Source organism: Cebidichthys violaceus, unplaced genomic scaffold (genome assembly GCF_023349555.1).
Source record: "Cebidichthys violaceus isolate CVI_PGR_0920_01 unplaced genomic scaffold, fCebVio1.0.p SCAF_9, whole genome shotgun sequence".
NCBI classification, from domain to species: domain Eukaryota; kingdom Metazoa; phylum Chordata; class Actinopteri; order Perciformes; family Stichaeidae; genus Cebidichthys; species Cebidichthys violaceus.
This window is the reverse complement of record NW_027176975.1, coordinates 15,922,322-15,940,100: the sequence shown is the minus strand read 5'-3', so window position 1 is coordinate 15,940,100 and position 17,779 is coordinate 15,922,322. Positions and strand designations below refer to the sequence as shown.

The 17,779-nt window shown below is 39.5% G+C and overlaps 2 protein-coding genes across 4 annotated transcripts in view; both read left to right on the top strand.

Moving 5' to 3' along the window:
* Positions 1-3,279: 3,279 nt before the first annotated feature.
* On the top strand, positions 3,280-13,649 carry LOC137867439 (rho-related BTB domain-containing protein 2-like). 2 transcript variants are annotated; one of them, XM_068704034.1, is made up of 10 exons: positions 3,280-3,537; positions 5,207-5,408; positions 5,572-5,675; positions 5,763-5,948; positions 6,048-6,988; positions 7,093-7,211; positions 7,781-7,931; positions 8,035-8,123; positions 9,073-9,178; positions 9,831-13,649. In XM_068704034.1, the coding sequence occupies exons 1-10, from the start codon at positions 3,476-3,478 to the stop codon at positions 10,034-10,036; spliced, it is 2,166 nt and encodes a 721-aa protein (XP_068560135.1). In that variant the 5' UTR covers positions 3,280-3,475; the 3' UTR covers positions 10,037-13,649. The 2 variants fall into 2 exon arrangements, with proteins under 2 accessions (XP_068560135.1, XP_068560136.1); XM_068704035.1 differs by lacking the exon at positions 3,280-3,537 and adding an exon at positions 3,722-3,743.
* Positions 13,650-13,743: 94 nt separating this feature from the next.
* The window catches only part of LOC137867555 (phosphatidylethanolamine-binding protein 4), a 50,333-nt gene continuing 46,297 nt past the window's right edge, over positions 13,744-17,779 (top strand). Inside the window, exons 1-3 of one of the 2 annotated variants that reach the window (XM_068704206.1) lie at positions 13,744-13,822; positions 14,919-15,022; positions 15,256-15,388. In XM_068704206.1, coding sequence (XP_068560307.1) covers positions 13,820-13,822; positions 14,919-15,022; positions 15,256-15,388 — 240 coding nt within the window. In that variant the 5' untranslated portion in view covers positions 13,744-13,819. Of the gene's footprint in view, positions 13,823-13,965; positions 14,024-14,918; positions 15,023-15,255; positions 15,389-17,779 lie in introns of those variants that run through there. The other variant, XM_068704207.1, reaches the window with a different exon arrangement.

The following is a 17,779-nucleotide window of genomic DNA, read 5'->3' as shown; positions in this document are numbered from 1 at the left end:
TGCGACTGTCTGAATAGTTCAAGAGACACCAATCTGTCTGGACTCCGGCACAGAGTTCACTTTAAAGCTGCTGTCAATAGCAGTTACACATTGATCACTCACTTCTGATATTGCACAATTCTAAGGTTAAGTTTGGCAAATCAGTATCCATGCTTCACTATAAATCACAAGTGTAAGTAGAAGATGAGTTTGCTGAACATTATATCACATTAGGCCTGCATTTGACCAGCCCATGTTGAATTATACAGTGTAATAATACGAAACTGTTATTGAAAAATAGGTTACGGTTATTAGTGCATGCCTCTTAATGTTAGCAATATTTTCCTGTTCCTTGTGTAATGTCTATATTAATTTTGGGTTAGCAAAATACAGGGGTTTTTTTTACCTTAAAGGAACGCTTTCATTGATTTTTTTTCATATTGCATTGCTACAGCCTGTTTAAAGTGAACATATACCAAACAACGAATCAATGCTAGATAAAGGAGTGATGATAATACAGTAGCTTGCATGCTTTGAGTTCCTTAGATATAACTATGCCGTGTTCTAAGCAGACCGGATGGCATGCAGCAGATGATGTAACGTTCATTACAACCATAAGAGACTTGAGTCTTGATTTGGATTTAGTCAATCTTGATGTTGCAGTAGGCAAAAGCAGCCTCCTGCAGTACAAACATGCAAACAACCTAGTTCAGTGAAAAGTGGCTCAATGAGCAAAACTAAAACTGAACTTAAAGAGAGCAGCACAGTGGTGTAATGGTTAGCACTGTCACCTCTCAGTAAGAGGGCTCTGAGTTTGATCCTGCTGGCCTTCTGTGTGGAGTTTGCATGATCTTCTCATGTCAACGTGGGTTTTTCTCTAGGTTCTCCAGCTTCCTCCCATAGTCCAAAGACATGCAGGTTAAGTTAATATTTGACTCTAAATTGCCCGTGAACGTAAGCCTGAGTAGTTGTCTGTTTCTTTGTGTCGGCCCTGTGATAGCCTGGCGACCTGTCCAGGATGTACCCTGCTTCGCTCTATGTCAGCTGGGATCGGCTCCAGCTCCCCCGAGACCCTGAATAGGATAAGCAGTTACAGATAATGGTTGGATGGATGAATTCCAAGAACACAAGTAAAAGGGAAACACCAAAGGTTACCTCACATCCACCCTCATGTTCTCCTCTCTGTCCACATACTGACACCAAGTTGCATTTATCTTTCATCATTATATATAGAATAATTATGTTTAACTTCTGAGTACTTGTGTTTCATATTTTGGTTCATATTCAGGTACCGCTCTTACCTGTACAGTATTACTAAGAGCTATAGCTTCCACATGTCTTAGCTTTTTCTTTTTTTCAGTAGAAGACCCTCACTTACTACATAAATGCTACAATATGTTATTATATCATTATGTAATGTGTTGCAGTACAATACAATACTTTTTTTAATATCTGTTGGTGTTGTGGCTCAGTATTGAAGAGAGGATTAAATAAAATGTAAAGTAGACTGTCAGCCTCACCTGGTGGAGCAGACTAGACATCGCAGGAGTTATAGTAAAAACATGGCTTTACATATGGATTAAAGTGAAGAGTTAATCAGTATCACGACAAAAGTGCATGTAACTATACATTAACTGGTTAATATCACTTTGTAAAGCTGAAACACTGTGTTCACCTAGACAAGTAATTCAATGAAATAGAAATGCAATAGGATATAAATCTATGAAAGCATTTTCCCATAATGATGCTTGCTGTTGAGGCGTTTCTTCCACAATACATTCAGGGCAGCTTTGGCTTAGATGTTCTAGAATTTGCAAGTATAACTGTAATTGGATCCTCTTGGTCCAAGTTAAGGTGTACAAACAATGGATTGCATTGTTAGACTTTGTAATGTGAATGACGTAGCTCAGGGCAACATGACGGAAGTAAAGGATAAACCAAGTCTTTTTGATTTATTGCAGATTACAGCCTTCCTTAAATCAGATCATCTGAGGCTGTGAAGACAGAATTACTGAATGGAACTGCAGTGGAAATTACCTCTATTTAACAGAAAAAAACCTCCCACCATCTGTGCACTATGGCTGTCTGTACCTGTGAGTGGTGAGTGGCCTTTTATTTATCACATACCTTCAAATCACTACCACGGCAATTCATTTTTTAGCTTTGCATCCTGAGGTTGAGTTATCCTGCTAATAACTGCTTTGCCCTAAAGTGCTAAACAATAATTAAACTGCCAATAAGAGCCATAGCTGCCTTTGTCAACATTATTATAGGCAAGAAATAAGCCATTTTCTTAATTGTTAACACTGTACTTGTCTTGGCCCATGGCAATGTGTGATGACCATGATAAATATGAATCTAATGCAAACTGAGTAACTCAGTAGCCTGTTTAATGATAGCAACGTGGCATTAATTAACTTGTTGGTCTTTAGTAACCAAAACAGTGATATGAGATTTTGGTAATGTACAAGAAATAACATTAAAGGATCAAAAATACCATGTATGTTTCATTTAATGTCTTTCAATCCATAACAATACTACTGCTGGAGATTTCATCAAATTTCACATTTTTGTATATAAAGTTTTCTCCAAACCCATGAGAGGAACTATGCAAAGTCATAAATGCTCAGTTGAAAAGAGCTAATTTAGTACCAGGTAACAGCTGTCGTTTATTTAAAGCTCAACAGCCATCATGAGTCATGCATTTTTCACAACCCTCTTGAATGACACAATAATAAATGGATTCAATCAATTACGTGTTACTTATTTTTTGGTTTGACAGTCATCTGATTCCTTTTTTTATTGAATTTGTGTCATGTTTCTGTCACACATGCAACCACTATGTGTATGTATACATGTAGACTATATTCTGTGCACACACACACACACACACACACACACACACATACACACGCACGCACACACGCAGAGCCCCACCTGTCCTAACTAAAATAAAGTAGACCCGCCCCTTGATACAACTCTGTCAGTTTACATTAGCTGATCATTCATGATGAAATATTGCAGCACTTTGCATGAGGGGTGTATGATGTATTTCATTACAATCACAACATAAACATGCTGTAAACTGTTCAAAGTAGTCTATAACCCAGATTCTTTTAAGGGAGGTAAAACAACACAAACACGCACTGGAGCTGCAGGCAGTCTATCCAGGCTGCTTAGGAGCTGTGGAATGAGATTTGTGCGACTTGAAAGTGGATCAGTGTTTTGTAATGAATGGGTTTTTTTCGTCGGTGCCTGCCTATTATTAGCTACGGAGGCCTTACAGTAAGTGGAGGTGGTTCCATGACGGTCAGGGCTGCAGCGCTGCATCGCAGGCTTCAGATCAGCTTTCGTATTTTTGGCAATGCAATCGGACTAATCGCACTGATCCCGTTACCTGAAACATCTGCGGGTGGCCGCCTCTTTTCAAGACTTGTTCACTTTGCCTTGAAGATGAAGTTAAAAACGAGCTGCCGTCAGGTGCAAGCCGCATCCGATGGAGCCCTGCTTTTTATCTCGTTCATCGACCAACCCGATGCAGCCCTTCCTTATGTTGCGGTAAGAGAAACGTAACATATTTCCTGCAGAGGAAACACACTGGTTTTATTTTCTTATCGCTGATTTTTTTTTATTTTTGCGATGGACGCGGAGCCGGATAAACAGGCTCAAGAGTCAGTGACGGCGTGTTACATAAGGTGTAATGCAGCAGAGCCTCATGACTAGTGTCTCGGTGGTGGTGGTGGTGGGACTGTTCGGTCCTTCTGGTAGGATATGCACAATTTTATCATCTTTGTTGTGGATGATAATTTAAGATGCAAGCTTATTGAATGAGGATTTTATTAGGAAGATATTCTAAAGCCGGTGTATGGATTATTTAGAGTATCTGGCCATATGAAAATTGTGAATTAGTTCGGGAGTTGCGCAGTGTAGACCGGAAAGGGTATATGAATGAGCAATATTAGAGGCGGTTTGTCTCTGTAATGTCACACAGGCCCAGTCTAAGGTCAGCCTGTCAGATGCTTTTATATATAGCCTACCTAAATGGAGGCGAGACCTAGCCTATAGGGATGCAGATCGGGCAGTCAACAAAGGGCTGATTTTATGAATGGCTGCAAACGTCAGGAGAAATCATAATAACCCGTAATAGTAATCTGTTGGGCATTGTAACGAATCAAAATGTGAAATACTGCTACAAGAAAAAAAGAAGCTGATTTGTTATTGTCATCATAGAGAATAAGAAATGTGGCTGTACCACATGTGGCTGACCGATGGTGATGCTTTCCAGCTATTTCTTTAAAGCAATGCTGGGACAAAACTCAGATGGAGCATTGGAGCATATAGGGACTAAAGAGACGGTCCACGATATGACAAAAGCTTGGCCATTACAGTACCCAGAGTTTGTGCCTGTGTGCTGTGGTGGCACAACTTAGAACTAAAATAAGGCAACAGCACTTGCATGACAATAGCCTACCACAGCAGTTATAACTGCTAAATCATGTTTATATGCTGCTGATAAAAACATGATTGTGTAATAGATGGAATGGCTGTGACACACCGAGACACAGGCTGCAGTTCCCTTGGAAACCATAACGGCTACCTAAATTAGCCACCATTTTCAAGAGACAGAAATTGTTTATTTACCTATTCCCTCCATTTCATTTAATGAAGGTAGATTTGTGGATGTCAGATGAATTAGGTTGGGATGATTTAAGCTACTGTAAGCTTTAAGGTAAGGTTGTTTGCATTGTAAACAGGGAAAGGTGTTTTAGGCTTGCAGATGGTTGGAATTAGAGTAGCAATTGTATCAGCCTTTACAAACCCATAGTGGACAAGCTAAACAGTTTATTTTCAATTGGGTTATTGTTTTGGAACTGAGTGTGTTTTTCTTTACAATTTAACTAAAATGTCGAAAATTGGTATATTCTTTTGCAGTAAAGGTCGAGATTGCAAATTGTAAGGATCCTTCCAAAAAATCCTACCCCTTTTTGTTAGCTTGTCCCTTTAAAAAATGTTAGATATCAGGAGCAAGAACAGGGAACTTGTGAATGGGCACAGCGAAGTCACGAGACCATCCATTGATAGCTCTGCAGGCAGAACGAGCAGTGCAGATGAGGAGTAGTCACAGTGTCTGATATCCCTATTGATCCATGTTCCTGTACTGTCCAGGACAATAGTTTAGGATTTCAGGTGCTGATGCAGCTTTCTGTGCTTCTTTGTATTTTGACAGGTCCCAGCTGACAGATTCTGATATGGACTATGAGAGGCCAAACGTTGAAACTATCAAGTGTGTGGTGGTGGGAGATAATGCAGTCGGAAAGACCCGCCTTATCTGCGCCCGGGCCTGCAATGCCACACTGACTCAGTACCAGTTACTCGCTACACATGTGCCCACAGTCTGGGCAATTGACCAGTACAGAGTATGCCAGGAGGTAAGTATGCAAGCGCATGACTTTTTAATATTTAAATCTCTGGTTACTTAAAATCTATACAGAAATAAAACAAAAAAAATTTGCCTCATATGCACATTTATTTTTAAGCATTCACAATAGTGACTTACAGAAATTAAATATCCCTGAATGTGTCTCTTATTAGGTATTAGAGCGCTCCAGAGATGTGGTGGACGAAGTCAGTGTGTCCCTTCGTCTCTGGGATACTTTTGGAGACCATCATAAGGACAGGCGTTTTGCATACGGCAGGTAAGATATTGTAAAAATCAACGTAAGTCCAATACATGCTCTGGTGCTTTCTGAGTTTCATGAATTTCTCCTGGATCTTTGCTTCAGGTCTGATGTGGTGGTACTATGCTTCTCAATCGCCAACCCCAACTCTCTATACCATGTGAAGACCATGTGGTACCCTGAGATCAAGCACTTCTGCCCCCGTGCTCCTGTCATTTTGGTTGGCTGTCAGCTGGACCTGCGCTATGCAGACCTGGAGGCAGTGAACAGGGCACGGAGGCCCTTAGCTAGGTAATGGGACTTATATTTGAACGAAACTTAAAGAGATTGTTTGAGATTTTCTCTTTTCTATTGCCAAAATTGTCTCTGATATATTTTCTTGTATTTCAGACCCATTAAATCCAATGAGATTCTTCCTCCAGAGAGAGGCCGGGAGGTGGCCAAAGAGTTGGGAGTGCCATATTATGAAACCAGTGTTGTTGCTCAATTTGGAGTCAAGGACGTCTTTGATAATGCTATCCGAGCTGCGCTCATCTCACGCCGACACCTGCAGTTTTGGAAATCTCACCTCCGAAATGTTCAGCGGCCTCTCCTTCAGGCGCCCTTCCTGCCACCAAAACCTCCCCCGCCTATAATCACCGTGCCTCCTCCCCCAACCACCACAGAGGAGCATCCAGTCGGTCTTCTGGAGGACCCACACTGTGCTGATGTCATCTTGGTCCTGCAGGAGCGACAGAAAATCTTTGCACACAAGATATACTTGGCGACATCCTCGTCAAAATTCTATGACCTCTTTATAATGGACGGACATAATGAGGAGACTGAAAGGCCCTCTCGTGGCCCACTCTCTGGTAGAGAGCTGCTGATGCGTGCTGCTAGCTTTGATGTTTGCGAACTCAGCGACGATGGAGACAGGGCCAACCTGAGGGCCTGCACTAGTGATGGGACCTTGAAAGACTCTGAGGGGGCTCGACGGGGCAGACTGCTCTCTTCGTGGAGCCGAGCCTTCGTCAGTATCCAGGAGGAGCTGGTAGACGACCCTGTCACATACAGCCCCAGGCCCATGACTGTAGTGCACATGGACCAGTCCATGCAGCTCGGTCCTTTCCGAGCAGTGCTTCGCTACCTGTACACAGGTCAGCTAGATGAGAATGAGAAAGAGCTAATGCACATCGCACACATTGCTGAGCTGCTGGAGGTCTTTGACCTGCGGATGATGGTGGCAAACATACTCAACAATGAAGCCTTCATGAACCAAGAAATCACCAAAGCCTTCCATGTACGGCGCACAAACAGAGTCAAAGAGTGTTTGGCCAAAGGCACCTTTTCTGGTGAGTGGAAATCATTCATCCGTAATTGCTCAGGTGTTCTGCTTGAAGTAGAGTGGATGCAATTGTAAGTAATGTGTTATCTGTGTCTCACCTCTGTATTTCAGATGTAGTATTCAAGTTAGATGATGGGACCATCATGGCCCACAAGCCTTTACTCATCTCTAGCTGTGATTGGATGGCAGCTATGTTTGGCGGGCCTTTTGTGGAGAGCTGCACCAAAGAGGTAAGTCAAACAACATCACTGGTTTGTTGGGCTGTGAAATAAGACCAACAGAGCTCAAGAACACACCAAAGTCAATACTGGGTAAGACATGTATTCCATGTTGCTCGTAATGGCATTGTTATTGCCAGTCAAGGTAATGTCATTACATGATCTGACCCAGGTAGAGTGCCAATGAGCTCTGTAGTCTGCGTACGAAGTATAATTTAATTAGTGGATTGCAAGTCTGTCTTAATACAATTACACAGACTTCTGTGATCCAACCATACTGTAGGTCTGATAGCTCAGTTATTTGTTCTACCTTAACAGAAAATGATACTGAAAGATAATACATGTATGTTCTGCAGGTAGTTTGAGTTTTAGATTTCTTACTTTCTGCCTCTGCAGCTGAAGCTCAACTGAAAAAGTAAATCACAATTTTGATAACAGCTAGATTTTCTTTAATTGTTTCTTCATTACATCATACAAATATAAAAGTGAAAAGTAAATTTCTTCTTGTGTTTGAAAAATGAAAAACACTGCAACATTGTTGGGTCTTTAAGTCCTGACTGTCACATGTTCCTGTTTCTAAGGTGCTGTTTCCAAACACAACTCGCAGCTGTATGAGGGCTGTGCTAGAATATCTCTACACAGGGCGGTTTTGTTCTCGGTCTGACCTGGACGCAATGGAGCTTATTGTTCTTGCCAATCGTCTTTGCCTCCCCCACCTGGTTGCACTTACAGGTACTACATTTGGTATAGTTATATACCCTGTAAACCACAGGATTGTGTTACACGAAGCCATTGTGGTATTGCAAACAGTGACTAGCTTTTGTGTTTCTTTCAGAGCTCTACACAGTAACAGTATTGACGGAGGCAGCGATGATGGGGGCGGACATTGATGGAGACGTGCTTGTGTACTTGGACATGGCCCAGGTAGTGTGACCTGTCAATCATCAGTAAACATGGACGACACTGAAAGCTCTTGTATAAGGATTTGGCAAATTGGAATTTTATTAATGAGGGCATTTTTAGGGACAGCTGCTCTGGAAGCTGAAATAATCTTTACTCCTTGAAGGTGGAGCCAAAGAAACCCTTTTTCAGAGTGCAAGTCAGCTATTCAACATAATGAATGGCACCAGCTCTTTGGGGCAGTGGGCAGTTAGGACATACTGTAGGAGTTAGACTCAGCACTTTAGCTTATCTCATCATTCAGCTGCAAATTCGCTTCAGCTCTAACTCGTAAGTGTCATATGCAAGGCTGTATTACTGACCAGGTAAAGATGCTCGGGAGCCACATTCATTTATTAGTAATTTATTTTGTAATGTGTACCACTAAAGCACAATCATAAGATATACATTGAAAAGGGAGAGGTCTTGATTTCTTGCATTTTTCCTCATCTAATCTTGAGTGGTGTCCTAAAGTTGAGTTATGTGTGTGCTTTCTCAGATGCTACACTAATGCCAGCTGTTAGTATGAAGGTTAAAGTATCAGTGAAGCTCCCGAGTGCAGCTGATGAGCAAATTAATTCAATACAGCTAACAAAGAACAGCTGCAACTGACAGTATAGTATGAACCACAGCAATGAATTACTACAGCTGAAGTTGATGGATGTTAAAGAAACTCTCAGAGAATGTATAGAGCCAAGTCTGACCAAGTAGATGTAAACATGGCAATCTGAACCTGACCTGAATCTGACCTAAAATGGCCACTGCACTCTTTTTAAATATGAATAAAAGTTGCATTAATGGATTCTTAGTCCTGCCTATTCAGGTTTAGTTCAAATAATGAGGTGTCTTCACCCAAAGCAACAGCAAAACCCCACAGCGACAACCATGCCTGTCATGTACAAATAATGACAAATAATGATTTGTATGTTGACAGTTCCACGGTGCCCAACAGCTCACTGGCTGGTGTCTTCACCACATCTGCACCAACTACAACAGTGTCTGCCGCAAGTTTCCCCGAGAGATGAAGGCCAAGTCTACAGGTAACAAACATATGATCTCATAGCACACTGGTGACCTTAAATACCTTCACATTCATACTAAACACTAGCCTGACATACAGTATGTGTGGCCATTTGGAGCATAACAGCATGAAATAAAAACATTCGAAAAAGTTTAACACTCTTTAAGGAAAGTTGGACATGAAATCTGTGAAAACAGATTAACCTCGGTGGGCTCATACCACCTCATTAAAGTAATATTTAGATTTTAAAATAATTATTTAATTATATGTTAGGGACTAGCCAGTCTAGTGTTGAATAATTCAATAACTACAATCAATAATTACAGCACACCTATAGGAATAGCTTCTAAAGTTATGCTTTCCTTCATGAATGCTGTTATTTTTGCTGTTATACATGATGGGACTTGAGGAAGTGTTTGTATATTAAAATATAGTTTTAGCCATTACACACTATTAAAGATTTCTTTCTATGAATTGTATTTCTAGCACAATTATTATACTGAAAAATATGCATATGTCACTTAGATCTGTTTCTTCCAACTTACTTATTTGTGCTGCAATTTGTTGTTGTGACTGTGTTGAAATGCAAAAATTAACGTGGGGAAATGGACTGTTAAAAATGGACTCTTGAAATTCCTGCTAAATTCCTAAGAGAGTTTATTCTGATGCAGAAAACCAAGAATACTTTGAGAAACATCGCTGGCCACCTGTGTGGTATTTGAAAGAGGATGACCACTACCAAAGAGCACGTAAAGAGCGTGACAAGGAGGACTACCTTTACCAGAGACGGCAATGTAAGCGCAAGTGGCTCTTCTGGAACCTTCCTTCCTCCCCTAACTCAAACTCTCCTTCTTCTGGCTCATCCGCTGTCATCTGACCAAGTGGTAAGGCCAGGTCTACTCTGAAGTACATCAGCGTGGATGCGAGTTGTAAAAGATACAATAGAAGATAAGCACCACTGGCTGTGCATGCCCCAATTATTCAGGCACGCAGTCTCTCCTCCTGTTTGTTTGCCACTGCAGTCAAATTCCTCCAGGTCTGCAAGCTCAGCTCTATCTGGCGGTTAAAGTAATGAGTTTTGTTCCTTAGATTTTTAGCTTGGTGTACATGAGACTCAAACCTCAGTGATGTGAACCTCACTGACAAATGGCACACTGTAATTGGCGCAAATAACAATTCATATTGATTGTTATACTGTATGTACCAAAAATAGGACTCTGCTGGCACAGAACTTTCCACGTATTTTTTTTTAATTATCATCTATTAACCTGAACTGATAACCAAGTGCTGCTTATCAGCTGCAACAACCAGCAATTAAATGCAGAACTTCTCAGTCTCAGAAATAACACTTTGCCCTTAAGTGTTTGTACAATCTACTAAACTATGTGTACAGTATGCTCTTGTCAACAGGATGTAACGATAGTATGGCCTGCCAGGAATCAATTATTGAAGTCATTCACTCTAACCATATGGATTTTGATTGTGTAAGCAAAGGGAAAATACTGGCAAGTTCCACTCCTGTTTATTTCTGTACAGTCATTCTGTTTTTGATGGTTTGTGTTCGGCTTGCACAGCTAAAAGTGATGTGAGTCAGGATACGCTCAGCATTATTGTTAGAAACTGCAGGCTGTATTGTGATTTGTGGCCTCTTGTCAAAAAAGGGCTTTAGTTTACATGAATGCATTCAGTGTCCTGAAACACAAGAGTTCCCAAATCAAGGAAAATACCTGTATTTTCTGTAAAATGCCAGCAAAAACCAACCAGATCACTATTATTTCCTATGTGTTGCTTGATGAGGCTTGTTAGCACACGTTTTCCTCAGTTTTATAATTCCGTCAGCTTGATCACCGTCGTCCTGAAAAGCAACACATGATACATCTCAGAGCCAATAGCAGCATATCCAGAGCTGAAGCGACCACGTGTTCATCATGTGCACCATCCCTCCGTGATAGTGTGTTTCACGTATCTGACACTGGTGTCGGTTTGGCCTTTAGAGATTTACCTTAGCCCCATGACTGTCTGCAGTCAGCTGTGTGAGACTACATGCAGGAGGCATCCTCATGCCTGGGTGAAGTCATCCCTACTCTTCTACACACCTCAAGCACCTTTTGGACTCTTCTCCACAGAGACACACACAAGAACATCCAGTAGCAGCATACTGGTAAACGGCACTAAAGACAGTATTGTGTCATCATGGCACGTTGCGGCTGCAGACCATGATATTTAAAAAAGTTTGTTTAAAAAAAAAAAAGGTTGAGAGGTGGTTGAGATCAAATCATTTTTCTTGATTTGTTTTGCACACCTCACAATATATGTTTAAAAAATGTCATCTGTCATCTACTGTTGTACTTGATTGTAGGATGGACTGCAGCGTTATTTGGATTTGTAAGCATGGTGCTCACTGAAGATGGGTAGTATTGTAAATTGTACAAAATATCATATGAACTGCAATCAACTTGCATCACTAATGTGCTGTTAACTAATATTGTGCACTGCAGGCAGTGAGCAGAATTGTACAGTATTACTGGGTAATACATATACTAAATATAGTCTTGCATTTAGTTACTGTGCAGCTACAAACTGTTCTTGAAAATATCTGAATACTCATTGTGCTGACCTCCAGTTTCATCTATTATATACTGAAGAATACATGCAAGGTACAGGCAGTTCGAACAAACAGTTGACTAATAGTAAAATAGGATAACAGTGCAAGGTAAAGTAGACACATGTTTATATAAATGACATTATTAAGACTTGGTACATCTGTAAAACATGTCATTCTTATGGCAGCATATGTGAAAGGAAGGCTAGCTTAATCCTGCATATGATTGGTTAGACTTTTCCATGCAATTTAGGTCGAGACAGATATAAGAGCCCAACAGAGAGCTTAAAACGATGAAGTGGTATGAATCACATCATTGACAAAATCAGTTTCTGCTCAAACTAACTTTTGACCTAATTACTACACTGCATGAAAAGGGATCTCCAAATTCTCATTTAAAGTGTAAGATATAGATATAGAGTAGTGGTGCTGGTGCTCTAAGCAGTAGCTTTGAATTGTTCTCAATTACATTAACTTTTGTCTCTTGGTAAGTAAACATGATAACTGTCATTTTGAATATCTTAACTGTTCACATTTTTTTGGCACACATGGTCAGACATTAGGCCAAAGGATGAGAGCCATCCTAATTCTTAATGTTTTAATTTATTAGACCATCTGTCTAATGAGTAATATTGTCCAGTTTTCAGACAAAATACTGTTTATTCTAATAGTTTAACAGCAGGAGGGTGTATATTGTTATCATTTACCTTGGTGGTGTGATTGATAAACTCCATATACATGCATTTCATTCCTCAGTGCATTGTATTTCTCAATGGTCCTCTGCTGATGTTTTGCATCAACAACACCTCATGCCTTAATGTACAGTGTAGTGTATGGAATCGAATGTTTAGTAGTTTTGCTGTGGTCACTGGTCTGTTTGCTCTATGTTTAGTTACCATGGTGCTCTCTAGGCTGTGTGTGTATCTGTATATGTACATAATCTTTACATAATTGGGATGTAAAGCAATCGATGTGTGATCGATGTGATAAGTGTGCTTTAGTTTGAACGCTGCGGAGGGTTTATGCCCTTTTAAAGCTGTAAACACAAAACTAATTAAAGACTCAGACCACCAAGGCCACACTACACTAACATAATGACAAACTATAGATTTCTGACATTTATCATGAAATGAATGCAGGGATTTAAAATTTGTTCTATTGTTTTAAAGTCGCTTTATGCTCATGGTCTCCAATTTTGGAGTCTGTATAATTACAAAATGCTGAGACAGGGTGGCAATTGAAAGTTAGATTGTAACTCAAACATGTAAATAGAAATTATGGGATGACTTGCAATTCAAACTTAGCATAGCAATTGCTACAAGCTATTGCATAGTTTAACATATAAAATGTTTTTGTACTATGCATATTGAAATGTCTGACTTTGAAATTACAAACTTGCACTGCTTTGTAGCACCAGGTTCTATTCAAATGACATTAGATGATATAGAAACATCATTATTAGATATGTACACAACATCAGGTAAAAAAAAGAATTTGATCACAAATTACAAAGAAGTTGTCACTGGAGCCCTTTTACATATGTTTGGGTGCTAATTTTACGCTGCAGAGAAGCACAAACCAAAGGGAGCTTTAGCAGCACCAGGAATATATTATATGCTGCACAATCACTACTGCATAGTTTAAGAGGCCTTGTTCAGAAATGGTTGAAAATGAAATAATTAGAAACCAAAACAATTAATGAAAAGAAGAAAAAAAAATTGAATGTTTTCTCAGTGTTCAAAACCTGGATGACGTTTTCCTTAGTCATCAGGTATTTTTGTTCTCAAGAGCTGTTTTTATTGTTTAGGAGCTGTCAATCTGAAATTCTGTAGCATGTGTTCTTGAAAATGTGTAAATACTATTTACTAAATAAAAAAGCAGCAACGTGTACAGTGTTTTTTTTAAAAAAAAACCTTTTAGTTATGTCATATGAAACGTTTGCAACCTCACAGGTCAGTAGGCTCGCGCACTGCGCAGAGGCGCGCAGCTGCAACAACAACTGCGCGTGAACCAGAAGTAGAAGCCTGCAGCGTAACACAAGTGGACAACTTCTGAGAGATGGTATTGTTTATCATATTATTAATGTAGCTAACGTTACCCTGCGAAGACTGCAGTGTGCATGCAGTGATATATTTAATGTCTGCTCTCTCCGTCTCGAGGGACACCTGATAACCTATAAACCACCTGCGTCGAAGTGTAACGTCTGATACGCCTCATAAATATAAACAAGCTGAAACAAGTGCAGGCTAACTTCGAGCTAATGTGAGTTTTGTGCAAGCGTTACTTCTTAACTTGTCTTTACAATTCAAATGAGAGACTTGTGTCATTTATATAACTATATGTAATATAAATCTCCCACGTGGCAGGATGTAACGTTAGCCAAATCTTACTATTAAGTTCAACGTTAAAAATAGAAACGCATCAGCAACACGTAATACGTCTTTTGCAGTGGTCAGACAGTTGAGGTACAACCAAGCATACAAATTTAACAGTATTTTAACAGTGACATTGGCCAATTAAGACCAAATGTGAAATATATTACGATTCCCGTCATCACGTGCAGTGCTGCTGATGTGTCGTCTAGACAAACAGGTGTGGGCGGGGCCAGGTGTTTAAACGAGCTCTGACAGGCCAAGACTACACAGCAGGTGAAAACGAGTTTATGTAATTCATAAAGACATGGAGATCTTTTCATTTTTAGTTATTTTTATATGGAAACATGCCTAATATGTTCTGGCTCCAGCATTATCAATATCTTTAAATAACATCATTGTTATTAATATTATTAATCCGTTCAGAATTGTTGTACAGACTAAATAACATTTTAAATCTTTAGATCTAGGAACTGGTATTTTAAACCAAATGATAACTCAATTAATCAACAAGGTAATTCAGCAGATAGTCAATAATGAAAATAATTGTTAGTTTCAGGCCTACATTAAAGCAGTAATTAAGAAGTACCTCAGTTTCAGTTACTCTCCACGACTTGACCTCCAAGTCACAAAACAGGCCTCCTTTGAACTCGACTGTTAGGACGTAATTAGCTGTGTTTCAGTCAGACACTTTGAATCTAACACATTTAAACATAAACAGGCAAAACTCATTTCCCTGTTGAAAATAATGACTCCTCGACTAACTGAGCGCTGCTGTTCTGCAGGCTGTGCCGGCACCGTTTCTGGTGTTATGTGCCTGTGTTTTGGGTTTTTTTCATGTGGATGCAACACCAGACACCATGAGCTCTCTGGATTCTTCTTTCTGTCAGTAAGTAGCCCACAATGCATCAGACAGCTGTGATCATAGTACAATTGCAATGATGGGAAAACCATGCATGAAATGAACACGACAAAGACAGAAGCATCTGAACTGAAGGTTCATTTTTAAATAAGCTGGACATATTTATCTCAGGGTGTGAGCCTGTTCACTTTGCCCTCAATAGAGAATACAACACAGAACTGTTTAGAATGAGTTCAATCTTTTATCTCCTTTCAATACAGTGGTGGACTAGAGGTCATCTATCCACAGCTGGATGTTGACAAATGCCTCGTAATTCCAAAGGACCTGAAACTCAGAGAAATGGTCAGCACCGTTTGGAAAGCACCACAGATTTACTTCTCTGAAGCATACAGGGTAAGAGATGCCTGGGGGAGTAATCAACTAGTTCTAGTGGGCAGGTATTTTAATTCCACTACTATGGTTTATTAAATAGTTGACTGAACTGGCACAGATCATAAATATTTGACATATTATAAACGGATATCCATCGCTATATTGGTATGTCTTTGATACCCTACGGTACATGCTGCAGATTTTTTTAATTTATTATTATAATAGGAAATCCCAATCAAACAAAAACAAATTCCTTAGGTAAAGAGGTCTGAATTATTTTTTGTTGTAGGTTGATTTATTTTTCTTTGTGTAGGTCATGTTGTGTGGCATACATGCAAGTGCCTTCTTTTAACACTAGAGTGCAGTAATGGATAAAACCAGCTGCAACTTTACCTCAACAGATATATATATATATATAAAACGTAAAAGTTCACAGCATTTTGAAAAATTATAGGCATGAAATACAGTTTGACTAATATTTAAAACATGAGGCTGCTCTCCTGTTTTGGGCTTCTATGCCACCTTGTATTATCTGCATTACCTGTACTCATCACTGGTACGCTGCAGTAATCTTTGTCACCAGAGGGGGGTGCTAGCACTTCATACTTGTAATGAACAACCGATAAACCAAAGTAATGTTCTATCGATAGTTTATACTATTCACAATGTCAGATGATATAAACTGTGATGTAGATACTACTGTCATTGACTTACTGATTTTGACTGATGGATCCTTTAATCTCTGTCTCATACTAGTGAAGCTACAGACATTAAATTTCCATCTTTAATACGGTGTCATTGCAGTTATTAAATTGAATTGCTGCAGACAGCAGCACACACTGCTGTGTGCGCTTTCAAGTAGCAGTTTATGATTCAGTACTCTTTAGCAGTAACTCATGTTTAATAAGAAAAATACTTACTTATGTAAAAAAACTCAAACCATGACCCGAAGACTAAAATAGATTGCTAGTTGTAATTAATTTATTTAAAGTGTTTTGTTACAATATTAGATTTGGATTAGACATTCATACCATGCTTGTTTCTAAATATGATATAAAAGATACACATTGCAATGTCAGAATGATATTTGCTGAAATTAAAACAAAGGCAGTGATTTTGAGAAGAGAATGACATTAACATTACGAGGCCTAAATTACTTTTATACCACATAAAGTGACAAGAGTCGATAGTCCATGAAGTAGGCCTTTAATGACATGTGACATGTTTCTCTGAACAAACTATTAAATTATCACAGAGATTCATTCAGATGTCTAATATTCTTTTATTTTTATTTTTTTTCAGTGAATCATGTTTTTTTTGTGGTTGAGCGACAAATTGAGAGAGACACAGTTCCCAGCACACAGAACCTCTGCTGAAGTTGACAATGAAATTGCATCAAGCGCACACGAAAAACCTATATCTGTAAATTGAAAACTTAAATTGAAAGCCACCTCGATTTAGGAGGTAGTTTATGAATTCCAGAGCTAAGCAGTCTAGCTTGAACATGATCTATTGCCCTTCTCTTGGCCAAACTCCATTTGATCTATGGTCGTATTATCTATAATGCTGTCTTACATGATTCTCTTTTATGGCCAGAATCAGTGTCAGACAGCAAAACAGATTACATGTTGGATTAAATCAATACAAACTTTATTTACTGGGCTTTGAAATGTAATTCTCCATTTCTCCTGACACTTAAGTAAGCACGCACTATTGAAGGATGATCAGATTGTCGCCTGTGGTTCTGTGGTTGGTCTGCTGGTCCACCACGCTTTCTGTCACCGCGCCACGCTGCCAGAGCTGCTGCTATTCTCTGCCACTCATCCCTTGTACCCATAGCAGGAATACAGAATAGTGGCCGCTCAGTTTCAAATCCACCCACTGCAACACCCACTTCATTACTGGGACGGGATGCATGCCTGCTGAGTAATTGGAATGGAGCGCAGCGGGCAGTAGTCCCATAAACCCGCCTCTAAATAGGTGCTCATAAGCAAAAACAAAAGCAAAGGGCCACAGAAACGGCAGATTTCTGTGTTCAAACTTCAGAGCAGCGACTTGACACTCAAACTTATGTGTTAGCAAAACCTGGCATGGGTTAGTGAAGCATTTTTGGAAATCCTAATTATACTCAAAAGCCTCAAAAGAAAATGGGATGTGTACAGGCTAATGGGAATAAACTATGACATGACTTGGTTAGGCTCATGAATAAAGTTAATGCGAAGTCGTAATGAGGATTGGAAATCAAACAGACCTGACCATATTATTTCATGGGAACATGTTTAGCTTTAAAAGACGTGGACTTTCCTTCACTTAGTTTTATGAATGACATAACGTCTGAACTCTTTGGTAGAAAACATAACGGTTGTCTTCTTTTCCTGTTGAAGGTTTTTAAATACTGTACCATCATTGAAC

What these genes read in the sequence shown, in the direction of transcription:
- LOC137867439 (XM_068704034.1), top strand. Translation starts at nt 3,476, where the DNA reads ATGGAGCCCTGCTTTTTATCTCGTTCATCGACCAACCCGATGCAGCCC. An exon ending in GCACGGAGGCCCTTAGCTAG is followed by an intron (nt 5,949 to 6,047) that starts GTAATGGGACTT and finishes CTTGTATTTCAG; the next exon opens with ACCCATTAAATCCAATGAGA. An exon ending in CCACCTGGTTGCACTTACAG is followed by an intron (nt 7,932 to 8,034) that starts GTACTACATTTG and finishes TGTTTCTTTCAG; the next exon opens with AGCTCTACACAGTAACAGTA.